General features: G+C 43.4%; 1 protein-coding gene across 1 annotated transcript in view; it reads left to right on the forward strand.

Moving 5' to 3' along the window:
* The first annotated feature begins 533 nt into the window (after positions 1-533).
* LOC128836346 (NACHT, LRR and PYD domains-containing protein 3-like) overlaps positions 534-21014 on the forward strand; it is a 104689-nt gene continuing 84208 nt past the window's right edge. Inside the window, exons 1-4 of the mRNA XM_054026551.1 lie at positions 534-813; positions 10095-10133; positions 10935-12624; positions 19661-19750. Coding sequence (XP_053882526.1) covers positions 534-813; positions 10095-10133; positions 10935-12624; positions 19661-19750 — 2099 coding nt within the window. The remainder of the gene's footprint in view (positions 814-10094; positions 10134-10934; positions 12625-19660; positions 19751-21014) is intronic.

Genomic DNA, 21014 nt, shown 5'->3' on the forward strand with positions numbered 1-21014 from the left:
TATCATCCACTCCCTTCAGCAGTGCCACCTTCAACCTAGCACCAGCCACCCCAGCACCGCCCCAGCAGCCAACAAAGAACTCCAGGCACCCCAGTAGCCTCAGATCCCCCCAAAATGGCAACCCCCAGTAACTCCATCCCACCAATCCCTGTAACCCCAGCACTCACCCACCCCACACTTCCAGCTATCCCAAGGTGCTCCAGCACCCACCCAGAGAGCCACCAGCTTCCCTCCGGCACAGCTGCCAAGTTTTGTACAGAGCCGTCATACCCATGCCACTGCTTGGGCCAGGATGTGACCTCACAAGCTGAAGTTTGTTATATGCAAACTTATAAATGTACAAATTATCTCAGTAAGTAACTTGGATAAAATGTGACACATGGAACTGGACAAAACCTGGTAAGTGGGTACATGGAAAGGTGTTTTTGTGCAGTCACTGGGTGCACTTAATTGTTGGAATCACAACTTTATGATGTCCACAGTTTAGCATTAATCTTCTACTGTGCTTGTTTCAGATAGTTCTTAATATCCTCATGATGAACAGAAAGACACCAACTGATGTCCTCCTGCAGGGACTGGAAGATCTTGCAGAGCAAGACTTTAAAAAATTTATACACAAATTACCTGAGTTTGTCTTTGATGACAAACCCTCAATCCCCTGGAGTAAACTGGAGAAGGCTGACAGGATAGATGCTGCGAGACTCCTGAAAGAACACTATGGCCAGGAGAGTGCTGTGGCCGTAGCTATCAAAATCTTCTCTACCCTGAATCTCAACAACTCTGCCGTGAAACTTGAACAGGAGAAAGAGACAGGTAAAAAAATCCAAAGTGACTCTGACTCCTGAGAGTCATTTCTCCATGAATATCGCCCACAGCACCAGTAGCAGGCGCAGCAGCAAACTAATGACACCAAAGAGATTCCACAACCTGGGAGGAGTCAGAGTGAATCAAGGGAAACTGCAGAGCAGATGGGGCCTGACCTCCCAGATTGCACATGCATTTTTAGGAAAATAGGAACTGCCATGCTACCACTGGTCCATCAAGTACAGTATTCTGTCTCTGACAGTGGCCCCTGCCAGATACTACAGAGGAAGGTGCTAGAAACCCTACAGTAGGCAGTTATGGGACAACCTGCCTGTAGAGTGAGTTTCCTTGTGACCCCAATAGGAAGGGAGGAGTGGGGTTGGGGGAGGGACCAGGTCTTATGCCCTGAAGCATAAATTTATTATATCCTTTCCAAAACTCTTGTTAGTTTTTCAAATGTTTAGTATTATAACTAGATAGGCTCGTTATAACTATAAATAGATAATCCTTTGTTTAATTCTACTAGACATTTGGCCTCAATACACTATGGCAATAAGTTCCACGGGCTTATTAAGCATTGTGTGAAAGAGTATTTTTATCAGTTTTTAATTTGCCATCTTTCAAGTTTATTAAATGTCCCCTTGATAGCCTATCAGAAGACAGGGTGAATAGAAGTTCCCAGTCTATCTTCTCTATATACTATTCATTATTTTGTCATGACATTTGTCTTTTCTCAAAGGTAAGGAGTTCCAGTCTTTTCAGTCTATTTATTTGAGTTTTTCCTTGGTCCTAATCTTTCTTGCAGTTTTCTCTGAACTCCCTCTGATTCTGCTATATAGTTTTGGAGTTGGGGTGACCAGAAATGAACAGTATTCCTGGTTAGTGTCCACCACTGATTTATGTAATGCCATTTATTTTGTGTATTTTTGTCCATACTATTTCTTATGTACTCCTAATGTTTTGTTTGCTTTTGTACTGCTGCTACACATTGAGCAGACATTGTCACTGAACAATCCACAGTTGCCATTGAGCATACCATAGTGAAGCCCAGGTCTTTTTCCTGAGCTGAAGGAGTAACTTATTGGATTTTCCAGGGCTTAATTTGGCTTTTATGAACCAATTTGAAGATGGGGCTTTTCCTTCCTTCCAGCACTTTGATTTTATATGCTACAGGGGAGATTTTGTCTGTGGTGAGGTAACACCCTTTCCAACTAGGTTGGAACTTTTTGACCCTTCTCTTCTTTTTGATACAGTATAGTCAAAATAAAATACCCTGACCCAGTATGACGTTCCCTCAGAAGCATACCCTGAAAAATACCCTGATATCTGCTGGGAGAGCAATACAGCGGTGCACAGGCAATCCAGGAAATTTTTGGAAAGTGTAGGGGACAATTTCCTGGTGCAAGTGCTGGAGGAACCAACTAGGGGCAAAGCTTTTCTTGACCTGCTGCTCACAAACAGGGAAGAACTAGTAGGGGAAGCAAAAGTGGATGGGAACCTGGGAGGCAGTGACCATGAGATGGTCGAGTTCAGGATCCTGACACAAGGAAGAAAGGAGAGCAGCAGAATACGGACCCTGGACTTCAGAAAAGCAGACTTTGACTCCCTCAGGGAACAGATGGGCAGGATCCCCTGGGAGAATAACATGAAGGGCAAAGGGGTCCAGGAGAGCTGGCTGTATTTTAAAGAATCCTTATTGAGGTTGCAGGAACAAACCATCCCGATGTGTAGAAAGAATAGTAAATATGGCAGGCGACCAGCTTGGCTAAACAGTGAAATCCTTGCTGATCTTAAACGCAAAAAAGAGGCTTATAAGGAGTGGAAGATTGGACAAATGACCAGGGAGGAGTATAAAAATATTGCTCAGGCGTGCAGGAGTGAAATCAGGAAGGCCAAATCACACTTGGAGTTGCAGTTAGCAAGAGATGTTAAGAGTAACAAGAAGGGTTTCTTCAGGTATGTTAGCAACAAGAAGAAAATCAAGGAAAGTGTGGGCCCCTTACTGAATGAGGGAGGCAACCTAGTGACCGAGGATGTGGAAAAAGCTAATGTACTCAATGATTTTTTTGCCTCTGTCTTCACGCACAAGGTCAGCTCCCAGATTGCTGCACTGGGCAGTACAGCATGGGGAGAAGGTGACCAACCCTCTGTGGAGAAAGAAGTGGTTCGGGACTATTTAGAAAAACTGGACGTGCACAAGTCCATGGGGCCGGATGCGCTGCATCCGAGGGTGCTAAAGGAGTTGGCGGGTGAGATTGCAGAGCCATTAGCTATTATTTTTGAAAACTCATGGCGATCGGGGGAGGTCCCAGATGACTGGAAAAAGGCTAATGTAGTGCCCATCTTTAAAAAAGGGAAGAAGGAGGATCCGGGGAACTACAGGCCAGTCAGCCTCACCTCAGTCCCTGGAAAAATCATGGAGCAGGTCCTCAAGGAATCAATTATGAAACATTTAGAGGAGAGGAAAGTGATCAGGAACAGTCAGCATGGATTCACGAAGGGGAAGTCGTGCCTGACTAACCTAATTGCCTTCTATGATGAGATAACTGGCTCTGTGGATGAGGGGAAAGCAGTGGATGTGTTATTTCTTGACTTTAGCAAAGCTTTTGATACTGTCTCCCACAGTATTCTTGCCACCAAGTTAAAGAAGTATGGGCTGGATGAATGGACTGTAAGGTGGATAGAAAGCTGGCTAGATCATCGGGCTCAACGGGTAGTGATCAATGGCTCCATGTCTAGTTGGCAGCCGGTTTCAAGTGGAGTGCCCCAAGGGTCGGTCCTGGGGCCGGTTTTGTTTAATATCTTTATTAATGATCTGGAGGATGGTGTGGACTGCACTCTCAGCAAGTTTGCAGATGACACTAAACTAGGAGGCGTGGTAGATACACTAGAGGGTAGGGATCGGATACAGAGGGACCTAGACAAATTAGAGGATTGGGCAGAAAAAAACCTGATGAGGTTCAACAAGGACAAGTGCAGAGTCCTGCACTTAGGACGGAAGAATCCCATGCACTGCTACAGACTAGGGACCGAATGGCTAGGTAGCAGTTCTGCTGAAAAGGACCTAGGGGTCACAGTGGATATGAAGCTGGATATGAGTCAACAGTGTGCTCTTGTTGCCAAGAAGGCTAACGGCATTTTGGGCTGTATAAGTAGGGGCATTGCCAGCAGATCGAGGAACGTGATCGTTCCCCTTTATTCGACATTGGTGAGGCCTCATCTGGAATACTGTGTCCAGTTTTGGTCCCCACACTACAAGAAGGATGTGGAAAAATTGGAAAGAGTCCAGCGGAGGGCAACAAAAATGATTAGGGGTCTGGAGCACATGACTTATGAGGAGAGGCTGAGAGAACTGGGATTGTTTAGTCTCCAGAAGAGAAGAATGAGGGGGGATTTGATAGCAGCCTTCAACTACCTGAAGGGGGGTTCCAAAGAGGATGGAGCTCGGCTGTTCTCAGTGGTGGCAGATGACAGAACAAGGAGCAATGGTCTCAAGTTGCAGTGGGGGAGGTCCAGGTTGGATATCAGGAAAAACTATTTCACTAGGAGGGTGGTGAAACACTGGAATGCGTTACCTAGGGAGGTGGTGGAGTCTCCTTCCTTGGAGGTTTTTAAGGCCCGGCTTGACAAAGCCCTGGCTGGGATGATTTAGCTGGGAATTGGTCCTGCTTTGAGCAGGGGGTTGGACTAGATGACCTCTTGAGGTCCCTTCCAACTCTGATATTCTATGATTCTATGATTCTATCCTAACAAGGCTTTTGTTCCTGGGCACTCTCCTCTGGCTTCTGTCAAGCAAATGAAAATATGGTTTGCAAGAGATGCTTTAATTCTACTAAGCATTGTTGGGTGACAGTCGTAACTCTTGTGTCTGGAGTTTGGAATAGCAGATTCATGGGGAGGACCCAAGTTGCACCTGCCAGAAGCTTGAAAGGGGTAACATTTGTGAATTGTTTGGAATTGATCCCATGGCCAATTAATGCTAGTGGCAGTTTCAGGTCCCAGCCGGTGGTGAGCATTTTGAGCCCCCTAATCATTTTTGTTGCCCTCTGCTGGACTCTTTCCAATTTTTCCACATCCTCCTTGTAGTGTGGGGCCCAAAACTGGACACAGTACTCCAGATGAGGCCTCACCAATGTCGAATAAAGGGGAACGATCACGTTCCTCGATCTGCTGGCAATGCCCCTACTTATATAGCCCAAAATGCCATTTGCCTTCTTGGCAATAAGAGCACACTGTTGACTCATATCCAGCTTCTTGTCCACTGCGACCCCTAGGTCCTTTTCTGCAGAACTGCTACCTAGCCATTCGGTTCCTAGACTGTAGCAGTGCATAGGATTCTTCTGTCCTAATTGCAGGACTCTGCACTTGTCCTTGTTGAACCTCATCAGATTTCTTTTGGCCCAATCCTCTAATTTGTCTAGGTCCCTCTGTATCCGATCCCTACCCTCCAGTGTATCTACCACGCCTCCCAGTTTAGTGTCATCTGCAAACTTGCTGAGAGTGCAGTCCACACCATCCTCCAGATCATTAGTACAGATATTAAACAAAATGGCTTCCAGTGTCATGCAGTGGTCCTGGCACTGCTGATTCTCCCTTTTCTGGCTTAGTAGGTATTTAAAGGAAAGGTGGTGAGTCTCTATGATCACTTTCCCTCCACTGATGATAGGGTGCTGCAGGGTCTCCCCATTCTTGTCAGAAGAACTCTCTCACACTCTGCTGGGTAGCTAGCTAGTGGACGCCATGACCTGGTTCTCTTGATCATGGACCTGTCAGAGCTGCACCCATACTGTACTCTGTGTGTCCAGTTTCAAGGATAAACTTCTTGTCTTTCAGAGGGTTGGTCCAACAAGTCGCTTCCATTTGTCTTTTTTGGACTTCCTGCCTTGTCCTTTTTAGTTCAGGTTCCCAATCCCACTTTTGTTCATGTCTCAGCAGTGTGCCGAGGGACTGAGACATCTCCACTTAATCTTCAACGGACTGCCAGGAATACTCTCACATGCCTGTTAGGAGGAGAAATTTGGAGTCAAGTATTTCTTCAGTGTAATCCTGTCTATTTACAAAGAATGCATAAAGTCCTCTTTCCCTGAACATAGCAGGAATCAAATAGCAGTTTGCTCACAGTTCCAAGCCCCTTTCGAGCCAGTCTTTGGCCCAGAAGCTCTCTCTAGGCTTTTTCTCGGGGATACATTCCCAGTGATTCTGTGACTGTCTCCTGGGCTTTCTGATGCTTCTCTCTCAGCTTCTCTCATTTTTATTGCTGCTTCTGTCACACAGAACTGCACCAATCAATTACCTAGATTCTGCATTTGCTCTTTCAGTCCCAGGGAAAAACCCCTTGGACAACATGGTTCAGCTTCTGTTCAAGGCTTGCCGTACACTTGTGTTTTGGGTGGTGCTCCTATTGTTTCAGCCATCTGGTTCCATAAAGGAACTCAATTGCTTTTTACACTTATCCTGAATGAAAGGCAGCCATTAAACTCACCAGCTTTAATGGAGTTTAGCCTAACCCATAACAATGTTATCAGATATTATGTAAATCAATGTTATGCTGCCATTTTGACTACAATCTGCAGTGCTGGTCAGCCCTCCTCAAAAAGAGTATTGTGTAGAGGGTCCAGATGGCAAACTGTGATATGAAGAGAGGTTGAAAAGATTGGGATTGTTTATTTTAGGGCTTGTCTGCACAGTGCATTAACACACCATGCAGACAAGCCCTTAGAAAGGAGATTAAGAAGAAAGGTGGTATAGCCTCTAGGATAATGTATGTTAGTCAGTGAGGTGTGTGTGAGGAGCTGGGAGCAAGAGGCACGAGGAGCTGAGAGTGAGAGGGTGTGCTGCTGGAGGACTGAGAAGTACAAGCATTATCAGACACCAGGAGGAAGGTCCTGTGGTGAGGGTAAAGGTGTTTGGAGGTGGCCATGGGGAAGTAGCCCAGGGAGTTGTAGCTGTCATGCAGCTATTACAGGAGGCACTATAGACAGCTGCAATCCACAGGGCCCTGGGCTGGAAGCCGGAGTAGAGGGCAGGCCCGGGTTCCCCCCAAACCTCCCAACTCCTGATCAGACACAGGAGGAGTTGACCCAAACTGTGGGTTCCACCAGAGGGGAAGATCACTGAGGTGAGCAAATCCGCCAATAAGCGCAGGACCCACCAAGGTAGAGGAGGAACTTTGCCACAATATATACACAGAGAACATGAAACAATGTCACAATATTACAACAAAAAAACTTCAAAAACAGACTCCAACGAGAGACTGCTGAATTGGAATTAATTTGCAAATTGGACACATTAAATTAGGCTTGAATAAAGACTGGGAGTGGATGGGCCATTACACAAAGTACTTATGGCACCTTAGAGACTAACAAATTTATTTGAGCATAAGCTTTCATGGGCTACAGCCTACTTCATCAGATGCATGTAGTGGAAAATACAGTACGAAGATATATATTGTGATGGGGCAAGGCCAGATGGCTACAGTAAAGTAGTGAGGAACAGGTATGTTAGCCCCAGGCTAAACAAATCCTTGGTACAGTGATAACCAAATGGCAGTTGCTCCAGGTTAATCAAGACACCTGGGGCCAATTAAGATCCTTCTAGAAGGCAGTGGAGATAGCTACATTGATTGGGACTCCTGAAGCCAATCAAGGGCTGGCTGGAACTAGTTATATCTTCGTACTATATTTTCCACTACGTGCATCCGATGAAGTAGGCTGTAGCCCATGAAAGCTTATGCTCAAATAAATTTGTTAGTCTCTAAGGTGCCATAAGTACTCCTGTTCATTTTCAGAAGGGTGTCTGTTTGACTCCAATAATCTCTCTCAACTGGCTGTTTAGCTATATTGGTTTATTTCTTGCCTTCCTGTTTCTTTTTATTTATGGCCATTCATGGTTTGTGGAAGTAGCCCCTATGTCAAATCTACAGACTTTAATTTCTTTTCTTGCTGAGTTAGGATTTTTTTTTTTTTTTACTAATGTCTTTGTATTTTTAAAATTTATCTTAAATTCTCCTGTCTAAATGTTAGTGTCCTCATGCTAGTTCTTGGTACCTTTCCTCTCAAAGGGATATTGCAATTAATTATAGTGTGGTCACCATTAGTAGAGATACTTTTTGAACAAATTCCATAGGACTACGATGAGAATAACTTCTCCCTTTGGGAACTTTGCGGCTTTGAACAGTTAGCCTTAACCATTTAAGGTTGTGGAGTTGAGCTGAACTTGTCAGCCCTGATCTCACATGTTTAGAGTCTTTTTTTTTTTTTTTTTTGTCATTGATCTCACTAGGTATGGGGGCAGGCCAGTAGAGTGTTGCCAGAGACGACCAGGATGTGCTATTATAAGAACTTAGTAACAGGGGCACTTTTTAACTAGAGAAAATGATTTCCTATTATCTGCTTAAACACTTGGAGTCTCATATTTCTCTGCTCACGCAATAGTTTCACATCTTTAATGAAATCAGCAACAGCCATGTGTGCTCTAAAACTTGCTGTTCAAAGAAGCAATTGTTTAAGGGGTTGAGAAATTGCTACTCTAAACTTAAAACATGGATTTTCTTGTTTTGGTTTGTTAAAACTTGAACTCCTAGCAAATATGTGGGAAAAAATGTTATTTGTCTTAAAGATTAAAAATCTTTCACCCTTCATGGACTTTAAAAACTTCCATTGCTTTTTTGGTCTTCCAAGGAGATGCAACAAAAATACGAAAGAGAGGGTTGATATTTTTAATCGTTCTAAGATAAAATATACTTTTAGTTGTTTCAGGCCTTTTCTATATCATAAAGAAACAAGAAGGTCGCACACTTTTTTTTTTCTTTTACATGTTCCCTTCATGATGCTTTTCTGGGTTCTGCTATGTCAAGTTAAAACTTAAATGTTGGCTTGTCCTTGTGCCTGCTTTGATCTAAAGAAATCATCTTTGGAAGTAAAGGATACAGCATCTAGAAACAGTACACTACTTTTGTTTATCAATGTTGGCCTTAAATGTTAAGGGGAAAATGCTCTGCTGGCCGAGGTATTTGCACAGACCAGACTGCAGAAGTAAAAACCCATGTGGAGAAATGCCAGCCAAATTATTTCTAGTCAGATACAGTGATGTAAATCCTCTGAAAGTAATGGAGTTACTCTTGATTTAAACTGCTTTTAACAGAGTACAATTTGGCCCATGGGTAGAGCCCTGCAAATCCCTGGATATCCACTTTATATCTTCAGATATCTGCAGCCATGGATGCAGATATCCACAGACCATTTTTGTGGATTGCAGATCGGATGCGGATATCCACACAGGGCTCTACTTGTGGGTGAGTTTTTGCCACATACCCCTCCTATAAAAGAGCAGGGCTCTGTTCTGATATCCCAGTTGGAAAGGGGACAGATGGCAGCAGGAGGTGGTGAACCCCTGAAGCCTGCAAAGGAGAGGGCTGTATGGTGGGAGTGGGGAAGGGGATCCAAGTCAGATGGAGGGGGCAGTGATGGTGTTGACCTGGGAGGAGGGACAGCAGCAGCAGGAAGAGAAGAGACCAGAAACTGTTGTAGGAATTGATTGGTCAGGTGCCATGTGGGACCTGTTAGACCAGGGATGTTTGGTGGGGAAGGTAGTGTGGAGGGAAAGGGGCTGGCTCTGCCTAAGGTTCTCTAAGTGCTGGGGGCACACAGCTGGAAGGATGTTTGCAATTACTGCAGGGAAGCAAGTGGAGGAAGTGCTGAGTTAGGGGAGGGGTGGCTTCTCCTGACAGTCGTTCATAGTGTGACTTAAGAGTTTTAGTTCAACAGCAAACAGTCATAAAGCAAATGTCAAACAGCTTCCAAACAGGTGACTGGTGTCACAAATGCTGAGTTTATCTACAGCGCTTTAATGTGTGTAATGAATTTTGTGCATTACATGTTAGATATAAAGTATATAAAAGAGAGGGCAGTGAGACAGGCATGGATGTGAGGCCAGATTTTCAAAACTGCTCAGCTCCCATTTATGCACCTAAATTAGGGCCAGAAAAGTGTCCTATGCTGAGCTCATCAGAAAATCTGGTCCCCGTTGTGTGTGCTGAACTGTTTTGACAATCTGATCCTACATGACTACAATAATGGTAAAAATGAGTATTCCTTGTGGTGGCCATTATTAACAGATATCACTGAACTAGTGTCTCCAAAGAAATTCTCTCTGCCTGCCTCAGCCATGGGTTTTCTAGGGAGCTCATTACTGCAGAGAGCTCTGAATAAATGATTTGTCCCAATGCCATGAACTATGTGACACACTGTGATTGTTGTTACACTGACATTCATGTGAAATTTCTCTTTCAGCTTTGGGTCCTCAGCAAACAGCTGAAAGATCAGCAAATGGTATGTGACATTCTAACAAAGAATTGTGTTGCATAAATACCAGTGATTACCAGCATTAGGTTAGATCAGCCAGACATTTGGTTTACTAGTAGAAATAATAAGTAACACCTCAGAGTGTCGTCCAATCACATCACACAGGTTAAGCAGGGTTGGATGGGAGATGAGGAAATGAATGGGGAGATCTCCAGGAAAGAATCAGGTGCTGCAGAACATGGTGCTGGTGAGGAGGTGGAGCTCTTGTCTCAGGCAGTACTGACCCAGTGCAGCAGCATGATGCTGGAAGACACTCTCCTGCTAGGGATGACATCTTTTAAATGAGGTAAAATAACTAGAGGTCAACATTTGTGGTCACTGAAGGTGCTATGGCACTTTTTTAAACCTCTGGGCCCTGGAAAAATTTTAGGTTATATTTTAGTTATATTCTTTGCACCTAAATTCCCATTACTGTTTCAGTTATACATGTCATTCTCCAACGCTTCATGCCCTACTTTGATGTAGAGTACCATTGTGCACTGTTAAACACTTGGCAGGTTTCACCCTAGAGGTGGCTGCATTTCAGTTACTGATAAAATTATTCTTTATATATAGATATGCATAGAAGGCCTGAGCCTACCCTTTTTTTCTCATGTGACTAATTTCAGTGGGATCACTGATGTGAGTAAGGACTGGGACCATAGTTAATTTATGTGGGGACACTTTATGATGATAGGTGCACTATAAACTTACAGTAACAGTATTATTGTTTAAATAGCATTATTGTAACATTATAGTCATATCTAATGCTCCTTGTCACTAACTTAGCTTACAGGGTGAAGTACAAAGAACATATAAAAAACAAATACAGCGCAATAAAAGACATGAACTCTCGTCTTGGTGAAAATGTAAAGCTAAACAGCAGATACACAAAGTTGATCATTGTAAATGAACATCGTCACAAAAAACAGAGAGAAAATGAAATAATGGCCTTGGGACGGAAACATGCAGAAATCATGACTGAGCGCGCTAGTCCTATCACCATAGGAGATTTATTTGAAACTGATGGAAATGGACAATTACCACAAATTGTGGTGCTGCAGGGAGCTGCAGGGATTGGAAAAACACTGACAGCAAAAAAGATCATGTTGGACTGGGCAAATGAAGAACTGTATCAGAGCAGGTTTGATTATGTTTTTTACATAAATTGTAGGAAAATTAACTTTGTCAGCGAGCAGGGAAGTGTTGAAGATTTGATCTTAAAGAATTGTCCTGATAAAAATACACCAACTAAAGAGATTCTGATGACTCCAGAAAAACTCCTGTTCATAATTGATGGCTTTGATGAACTGAGATTTTCCTTTAATCAACCAGAAAGTAATCTGTGCTCTGATCCCTGTGAGAAGCAGCCAGTGGAAATCATACTGAGCAGTTTATTTAGGAAAAAAGTGCTTCATAAATCTTACTTACTAATTACAACAAGACCAGTTGCTCTGGAGAATCTCTGGCAGTGTTTGGAATGTGCACGCTATGCGGAGATATTAGGATTTTCTGAAGTTGAGAGAGAAGAATATTTCTACAAGTTCTTTGGGAATGAAGAAAAAGCAAGAAAATCCTTTAACTTTGTAAAAGAGCGTGAAATGCTCTTCACCATGTGCTTTATTCCTAGTGTGTGTTGGATCATCTGCACTGTTCTGAAACAACAGATGGAAGCAGGTGAAGATCTTGCACAAACTTCCAGTACAATCACTGGAGTGTACATGCTCTATCTCTTCAGTTTATTAAAGGATCACATCAGCATTTCAAAGCAACAGATACAAGTTAACTGGAAGGGACTTTGCTCCTTGGCTGCAGATGGACTCTGGAGGCAGAAAATACTGTTTGAGGAAGAAGATATCAAGAAACATGGCTTAGATAAACCTGATTCCCTCTTTCTGAATGAGAACATGTTTCAAAAAGACATTGACTGTGAATGTGTCTACAGCTTCATTCACTTGAGTTTTCAAGAGTTTTTTGCATCTTTGTTTTATGTATTGGAGAAAGAAGAAACAGTGGAAGATCCAGAAACTGCTATATACCATGTGAAAAATTTGTTAGAAAATTATGAAAAATCTGGAAATTATTCATTAATAGTGAGATTCCTGTTTGGTTTTTTAAATGAAGAGAGAATGAAGGACATGGAAAAAAAACTGAGCTGCAAAATTTCACCCCTATTTAAACCAATTTTATTGAAGTGGGTAAAAACAAACTTTGCTAAATGGGTGATTGAGAGATTTTTCCAACTTGAGGCATTTCACTGTTTGTTTGAAATTCAAGAAAAAAAATTTGTACAGAGTGCTATGAATCATTTCACTGAGCTAAAATTAACTTACCATAACTTTACCAAAATGGATCAAATTGTTCTTTCATTCTGTATAAAGAATTGCTGTAAACTGGAGTCACTTTGTCTAAACAAGTGTACATTTCAAATTGAAGACCTGAATGAAGATTCCCCAGCACCATCCAAGTGGTCATGTTGGTAAGTGTTGTCTGAACTCCAAAAACACTTATGTAATTTAAGGAGCAAAACATACATGATTTTTCCCCCCAGGGTTGTCATAGCTCACAAATGTCTGAATGTCCCACCATAAAAATGACTTAATTTAGTGACAGACATCTAAGACTGGGCAGGACCATGCTCCATCCAGCCTAAACCTTAAAAGCATGGAAATAAGAAGTTAAGGAGAAGGACTTGTGCACGCCTTTCCACCCTCTTGTTCCCTAAACACTGTCAATAACATAATCCAGTGCTCCATTTGGTTTTCACCTCCAGCTCCAACATCTACCAAAAGAAATATGTACCCCAGCTTCATCACACTTCCACTCCAGTGCAAAACCCTATGGAGTGCTAGAGTGTGGAGCTGGAGGGAATGAGAGATGAAGAGACTGTGGCTGGCTGTGATCCTTTTAGAGATGGAGTGGATGTTCCATAGACAGCAAGAGAAGGGGAGGGGGAGGGTGGGAAAGGAGAGGGGTGAACATGAGATTAGGAAGGATGGCAGCAGAGGGGCCAAGGGGGTGGTGGGGATGAATGTGGGAGGTAGAAAGGGTGAGGATGGAGGGAGGACCCAGGTCAGGGCAGATATAGTCAGAGGTCAGGAGGAGGTTACATATATGGGACCTTGTGACCAGAGTCCCAGGGGAACCACACTGAAGTTACTCAATTAAGGCAAACTGCAAAGAATGGGACAAATAATTACCCAAAGCTGTTGGTCGTTCCAGTACTTAGATCCACCAAGCTAGCCTCAAAACAGCTTCTATAATACCTTACTGGTTACCCAGAAGCCAAAACAAAGTTCCCTTATAGCAACCCAGCCTTGGGCTTCTACCCAGACACCCAAGTCAAATATGAAAGTTCTACCAATCCCAAAGGATTGGGTACATTACCTCCCAAGTTAATGAATACTTCAGATCTTACCCCAAATACACACTTACAGCCAATCCTTATTAACTAAACAAAAAATGTATTTAAAAAGACAATAGAGTGTATTGGTTAAAAGATCAGTATACATACAGACATGAGTACAGTTCCAAGATCAGATTCATAGTAGAGATGAAAAAACAACGAGGAGTCCTTGTGACACCTTAGAGACTAACAAATTTATTTGGGCATAAGCTTTCATGGGCTAAAACCCACTTGATCAGATGCAAAAAGTTCTTTCAGAATTAGTCCATAGGTTATAGTCCGATGTTCATATTCAGGGTGATCCAGGTGGGACTGGAGATCTCAGAATTATGACTCAAGGTTCCCCCGCATAAAGCATCAAGCAGATCTGAGATAAAAAAAGATCAGGACCGGAGACACCTTTATACAGTTTCAGGCCTTCTCTTGACAGCTCAGAGTCCTTAGGTGAACAATAGGCAATCATGGAGACTTTGAAGTATACAGGTGATGCTTAGGAAATAGGTCATTAGCTACAGGGATTAACATAAGGCAGTTGCTTGTTTTCCACCATTCACAAGTGATTTGCTATACATTTCAAAGAGATGAATTCAGTGATATCACCATATTTACAGTTCATTTAAATGTTAAGATCTTCCTTTGATCTCTGAATAAACAGACTACAGCATAGATAGGAAACCTTTGGTTACATTGTTAAACTCTAACAATATATATGTAAACCACAAAAACACAAACATTATATAAACTATTCCTAGAGGTTGAATTTGGGTCATTTATCCTACAGGATGCTTAACCCTTTCTAGCCAGGTGTGTCAGACCTATATCTATTTGTGATGGTGGGAGGAGAGGGGAGATTGGGATGGAGTAGGTAGAGCAGGTGGGAACTGTAGAGGGGTGAGGGAACACAAGGAAGGGGAAATGAGGCCAGTGGAAGGAAAGGAGGGAGAGGAGGACAGCTATGATAGTGCAGAAATGGGGGTGTGATGAGAACCATGGGTGATTGACAAGATTACAAACAGCAACAACAACAAAACTCCAAAAAAATAAAAATAGTTATCTACAAAGCTTTAACAAGTCTCTACAGAGCATGTGCAAACTGAGCTTTTTCAAAGGCTTATAACTTGGTCATATTTGTGTGGATTTTCATGGGAACAGCAAAAGGCATGTCCCTGACACAAAAACCAGCCCCCCCTGCCAAATTTCAAGTCCCTGCTCCAAAATATGTAGAAGTTAGAGCTTCTGAAGGAAAACTTTGCAACATTTTTTTTACATGGTCAAAACAACCTAATTCTCAGAAATGGCTGAAGCATTTTAGCAGAAACTTTCAGAATATTTAGCCTGATAGAAACACCAAGCTTGGAAAATTTCAGCCCAAATGGTTAAAACTTGGCAAAATTATAAGCAACTGAAAACTGGGACGTGTCCAGCAATTTTAATAATAGGAATCGCTACCAGCTCTGCATATAATAATCTTTGTATAAGCACTGTCTGTTATAATGTGTAGATATGATGTCTTGCTCCCTGGATCCCTAATCCTGGCTGTGGCCTCCAGGGGCTATTGTACTACAAATAATCAATGGTAATAACTTTGGTTCTGTGCACTAGATCCCAGCTAGGGGAATCCAATGAATTGTTTTAACTTTCTCCTTTTTGTTGTTTGACTGGAGTGGCAAAAAAAGTTATTTTGACCTCGGGTGAAGATCTCTATTTTTAGAGTGTCCTAATCCAGGAACCTCTTGGCCAATTCACTTCAAAATTGATAGAAAAATTCAGCCTCCACCCCAAACCTAACCGGACTACTCAGCTAGTGTTTGTCATCCACTTCCCCTTTGGGGAAGGAATATTTAAGTTGTTCAGGGTAAAAGTTGGATCTCCAATGTGACTTGAGCCGTGGCAATGTGCCAGAGAAAGTAAATTGCACATACAGCAGAACCCCATTTATCTAATCTAACTGGGACTAGGGCCAGATCGGATAAGCAAAATTTCGGATGATCCGGAGAATGGGCAACAAATTTTCTATCTGTTATTTTAAGCTGCAGAGTTGCTTTTAAACTCCCTGACCCCTCCTGGGGAAGCATATACAAACCATTACTTCTAGTAAAGAATATACAAAAGGGGTAGCAGATACTTCTGTGTAAGCACCAGGGTGTGAGCAATCAGGCCTAGTGGTCAGAGTTAGGAGCCAGGGGTCAGAGTTGCAGTCAGGGAATGAGCCAAGAGTCACAGCCAGAGCTAGAGTCCGGGATAGGGTGGAGGAGCAGGGACTTGGAATGAGGCAGGAAATGGAAGCGGAGGAGAATCTGGGCTAAAGAGGGCAGGAACCAGGACAAGGCTGGGAGGCAGGAAGACAGGGCTAAGGAGTCAGGCGCGTAGGCATGCTATGATGTGGCAGCCCAACAGGGGTCCACCTATTTGCCTGGACAATTTCCTGTGCCTCCTTCTGTCTTATGTAGTGCGTCCAATCCACTCAGTGGGGCCAGATGTCTTCTCCAATCAGGGGCTTGGTTGGCAGACCTCTTAGTGAACTAGAGCTCCTCTAGCCCCCTTGTCCTCAGGTTCTGGTAATCTGCTGGGTGGTTGCCATGATCTGAACAGTTTCTGGGATCTGAGGACTTGGGTTTGAGAGTCACAAACCCTCACATCGCCCAGTCCCCTAGGGTGCCCCACTCCAGGCAGTAGTGGACTGGGTTTTCCAGGGTGGTTTTTGTGAAGGTGTTTACCAGGTCAGGGGTGTGAACAGAGGACAACTCTTCAGGACCATATCCTTCCCAATTGACGAGATATCAGTCTACCCCATCTGATCTGACATCAGAGTTCTCACAGATGATATACTTTGTGATCTCAAACATGTACCAATGGGGTGGTTGGTGGTGGTTGGGAGCAGTGAGGGAATGGCTCCTTAATGTGGATTTCAGGAGAGATATTTGGAAAACTAAGTATATGTGGCGGGAACAGGTTAAGCTGATTGAAAGATGATTGGGTTTATTTGCCAGTGAATTTGGAGGGGCCAAGGAACCGGTAGTCCAATTATAAGATGACCTGTCTGTGTAGAGATGTTTCATCGAGAGCCATACCCTCTGTCTTACCAAAAGGATGGTCCCATTCTGTCATTGACAGACAGCACATTGTTTTTAGCTCTTCTTGGCATTTTCCAGGTGAACTTTTAGGTCTTCTTGAGTTTGGCATAGCTGTTGTATACAGTCCAGGGCTGCTGGGTTGTGGGATGTTTTGGATAGCTCAGATATAACCGGGGGTGGAACCCATAGCCCAAAAAATAGGGGCTTTGCCCCATAGAGGCATGTTCTGCATTTTTGCATATGAACTCTGCCTGAGGTAGCAGCAAAGACCAGTTGTGCTGGTGGAATTTTACATAGCATTGAAGATATTGTTCCAGGACCTGGTTGGTTCTCTCCATTTGACGTTTTGTCTGGGGGTGATAGATGAAGGAGAGACAGAAGCAGATATCCAAAAATCCAGAGACTTTTTTGCTGGAAGAGGGAGATAAATTACATACTGCAGTCAGAGATGATGTGCTCCAGGAGGACATGGAGGTGGATGACTGGATTCACTGTAGCAGTGTGTGGCAGGCCCCCCTTGGCTTCTGCCTCAGCTAGGTCCACAAAGTCACTCTGAGACCCTGGATTTAGTAACCACTAGTGCACTTTATTCTCAGGTTTGTTCCACATCTATTTCACCATGTACAATTAACCATGCACTGCCTGCAGGCAGGAGGGGAAAGCTACCTCCCTGCTTCCACTCCCTGCCTTTTCCCTTTCTTCCTGCTCCCCCTTGGCTTATTTCCCCATAGGCTTTTATGCAGCCCCAGGCTAATTAGGTAGCAGCTGTCTCTGCTTCCCAAGTTAGGGCCAGGTTATCTCCAGCCCACTCTAATCTGTTCCCCTAATGAGGAGCAGGCATGACAGAGGGCTGAATCTGCAACCCTTTGCCCAGCACCGGTCACATCCACCCAGAGCCAGGCAGTTTCCTGGGAGGAGGGTGAGCCAGTGCAGGTGATGAAGTGTGCCATCTTTGTGACATGGTTCACTACTGTCTAAATGGTCTTGAATCCATTGAACTCAGGTAATTCTATTACAAAATCAAGGGTGGTAACTTCTCAGAGGCCGGGTGGAGTCTCGAGGGGTTGCAGGAGTCTGAAGAATTTATTGTGCAGTACCTTGGAGTGGGTGAATACATTGCAAAAGGCCACACAGACCTGCACTCTGTGGCCTGCATGCAAGGCCACCAGAAAAGAGGAGACTGGGCACTGAGTTTTAAAGTGGCCAAAATGTCCTGTCAGTGGGGAGTCATGACATACTTGTAGGGTTATAGTCCTTGGAGGCCAGGGGAGGGGAACAAATATATTCCCTTTCATGTATGTACACTGTCTTGGACATCATGGGGGTTTTTCTACTTAGGACTTCTGCTCATTGGGAGGGATCCCATGGGCTGAAACTGACTATGAGGGTGAGCAGGCCTCGGTGGGGATCTGTGCCCATAAACTTTTGAGGCTTGAGGATGGCAGAGGTTTTAGGGTTTGAGTCCTTCAGGTCAGCATTAATATTCTCCCTTCTGGGACAGAGCATCAACCTTGTTCTTTTTGGTTCCTGGATGATTAGGAAATCAAAGCACAAAAAGAATAAGGCCTACCTAAGTTGTTGCTGGTTGAGAACGCTGGGCCTATGCAGATATATTAGGTTCTTAAGATTGGTGTACACCTGGACAAGGTATGGGGCCCCTTCTGGATACTGGCACCACTCCTCAAAGGCAGTCTTAATTGCCAGCAGTTCTTTGTCTAAAATGTTGTAATATTGCTGTGTGGGTGTGAGTTTCCTGGAGTAAAAAGCCCATGGATGTAGCAAATGTTGAGGATTGTGACTTTGGGATAGCACCACTCCTATCACCAAGTTGGAAGTGTCCACTTCAATGATGAAGGCTTGCACGGTGTCAGGATGAACCAATAGGGAATTGGTGATAAATGTGACTTTTATTTGCTTGAAAGCATGTTGGACTTCAGGTGACCAGAGGAACCTAGTATTTTTGTGGAGCAGGGCCATAAGAAATGTTGTAGTTCACAAATGTTCCATGGCGATATCTACTTGAGGACTGCCTTTACTTAGTGTAGGTCTGTTTTGATACCAGTGAGATATAGGATGAAGCTGAAGAATTCTGTGGAGGTCTGATCAAAGGTGCATTTTTTCTAGCTTAGCATAGAGACCATGTTAGTGTAGCCTCTTCAGGATGGAACGGACATCCATCCATGTGTGTTGTTCAGCGTTGTCTGAAAATATGTTATCCAGGTATGCTACCATGTATTGGTCCAGAGTGTCCCAAAGAATATCAATAATAAAATGCTGAAATATTGCTGGCATGTTTGTCAAACCAAAGGGCATCACAAGATACTTGTAGTGACTAGTGAGTTTGAAAGACAGTTTTCCATTTGTCCTCAGCTCTAACCTGCTTGTGCAGTGCTGAATGCCACTTGGGGTACAGGGGACTCTGCTGGGTTCATCTGGTACACCCTGTCATATGGACACAGAATGGAATGAGGCAGCCCAGTTATTTCAGTTTTGATGGGGCTTGGAGGATGAGGTCAAGGATGATCTGGCCCAAGTTGAGACTCCAACGGAGTCTTTGTAGAGCTTGTTATTCAGATTGACAATAGTCTAAATGAGCAATAAAAAGAAAGAGGGGCATGACAACCACACCCCTCAATATTGTATTTTCGTGAGTTGAGCTATTGTAGCTCCAGAACTGATTTAAAAAAAAGTGACTGACCAAAACAAAAGCATAAAACCACTGGAGACGTTACCACTGGTGTGAGTTCTTAGAACTGCAAAGTGAATGCTCAGAGTACCACACGTTCAAAAAATGAATAGGTTGTACTTAGAGTAGGTTCTACTATTTTACTCTGTGTATTTAGAGTACATCATAATGTTCTTGATATATTTTTGGTCTGGAGGATTTAGGTATGAATGTAATGAATTGAAATGGCAGAATAACTTGCATGTCATTTATGATCACACCATGCAAGAGCCTATTTTAATGTCCAGGAAATAGAATTAAAATTTGTCTGCAGAGAACAGAATAGAAAATGTCTAATCTCTCTTTTCAGGGCACAGCATCAGGATAAGCCACATCATTCGCCTATTTACCTGCTCTGTCAAGCATTGGAGGATCCAAACTGTAAATTAAAGACACTAAAGTAAGAAATTATGCCTTCCTTTTTTAACATCCCCTTTTTTACTGCTGTTATCTCAGAAATTCTACAGCCATGCAGATCTTCACCACTGCCAGTTAGGAATTTATTTAAATGTCCAGTCAATGGGGCAGATTCTTCGTAGGTATAAATTCTCATAGCTCCATTGAAGTCAAGTTACACCAACTGAGTATTTGCTGGAATATATGTGGGGTTAGTTTATATATCAACCTAGTGGTTCAAAGACATCTACCCAATTCCCAGAGCAACAGGTGAGCAGGAGAGACAAAGCTAAGTAGTCTGGCTGGTGGGGGGAGAGGTTGCTTGAGGTCAGGAGTCTGGAGAGAAGATTTTAGGTATTTTAATTGTAGGTATATCTAAGGTGCCTGTCACCATGGTGTCTAAGACCTGTACCTGTCTCTTTGTTTAACATCATTGTATCCTCATTTGATCTCATTTCTCACTAATTCAAAGGTGGGGTTTTGGGAGGAGGAGGAATTGTGGGTTTTTTTTCTCTCTCTCTGTCCCACTGTGACAGTTCTCAGGGCACCCAGGACTAGGAGTCACCTCCTTACCCCCTGCCTCCAGCGAGAGGAGTCTTTCTTGTAATAGCAGGCCATCAGTTTCCTGACACCAACAGCCCTTCACTCACTCAAGCACTCTCATCTGGGCTCATACCAGCCCCAGCTTTGCCTTGCGGGTTAACAAGAGAGAAACCTGCATCACCAGGTCCCTTTGAATCATTCCCGTCTGGCTCCTGACATTGGCCAGCCACAGAAGTACCAGATCCTCTGCACCCAAAGGTGCAGTGTACCCCAGTTTACCAGTTTTACTTTCAATCACCACTCCTGTAAACCACACAGCACTTGTGCACTCTTGTAATAAAACAAAAGTAGGTTTATTTAAGAAAGAATAAAGATTTATCTAGAAATGAGAGAAAGTCATGGAAACAACTGGTTACAATACAAAATCATTAAACCTGAAACTGGGACTACAGTTGTCGATAATTACCTTTCCTATATAACAAAGTAGGTTTTCCGCACAAAATTCAATCTGTTTCAGAGCTGGCTGGTGTCATAAAAACCAGGATGCAAACATTCAGGACAGTCCCCCTCCCCGTCTCCTCAAGAGGTTTCCTCAGTGAATGAATACAGAGTGCCTTTCCCTACACTGATATATTGAAAACAGTCATTTGCTGTATTCATAGCCAAGATGACCCCCTACCTGCTGTAATGTTCCTTTTCACCTCCAAATGGTTTTGATTGTTTTC

Source organism: Malaclemys terrapin, chromosome 4 (genome assembly GCF_027887155.1).
Source record: "Malaclemys terrapin pileata isolate rMalTer1 chromosome 4, rMalTer1.hap1, whole genome shotgun sequence".
NCBI classification, from domain to species: Eukaryota; Metazoa; Chordata; order Testudines; family Emydidae; genus Malaclemys; species Malaclemys terrapin.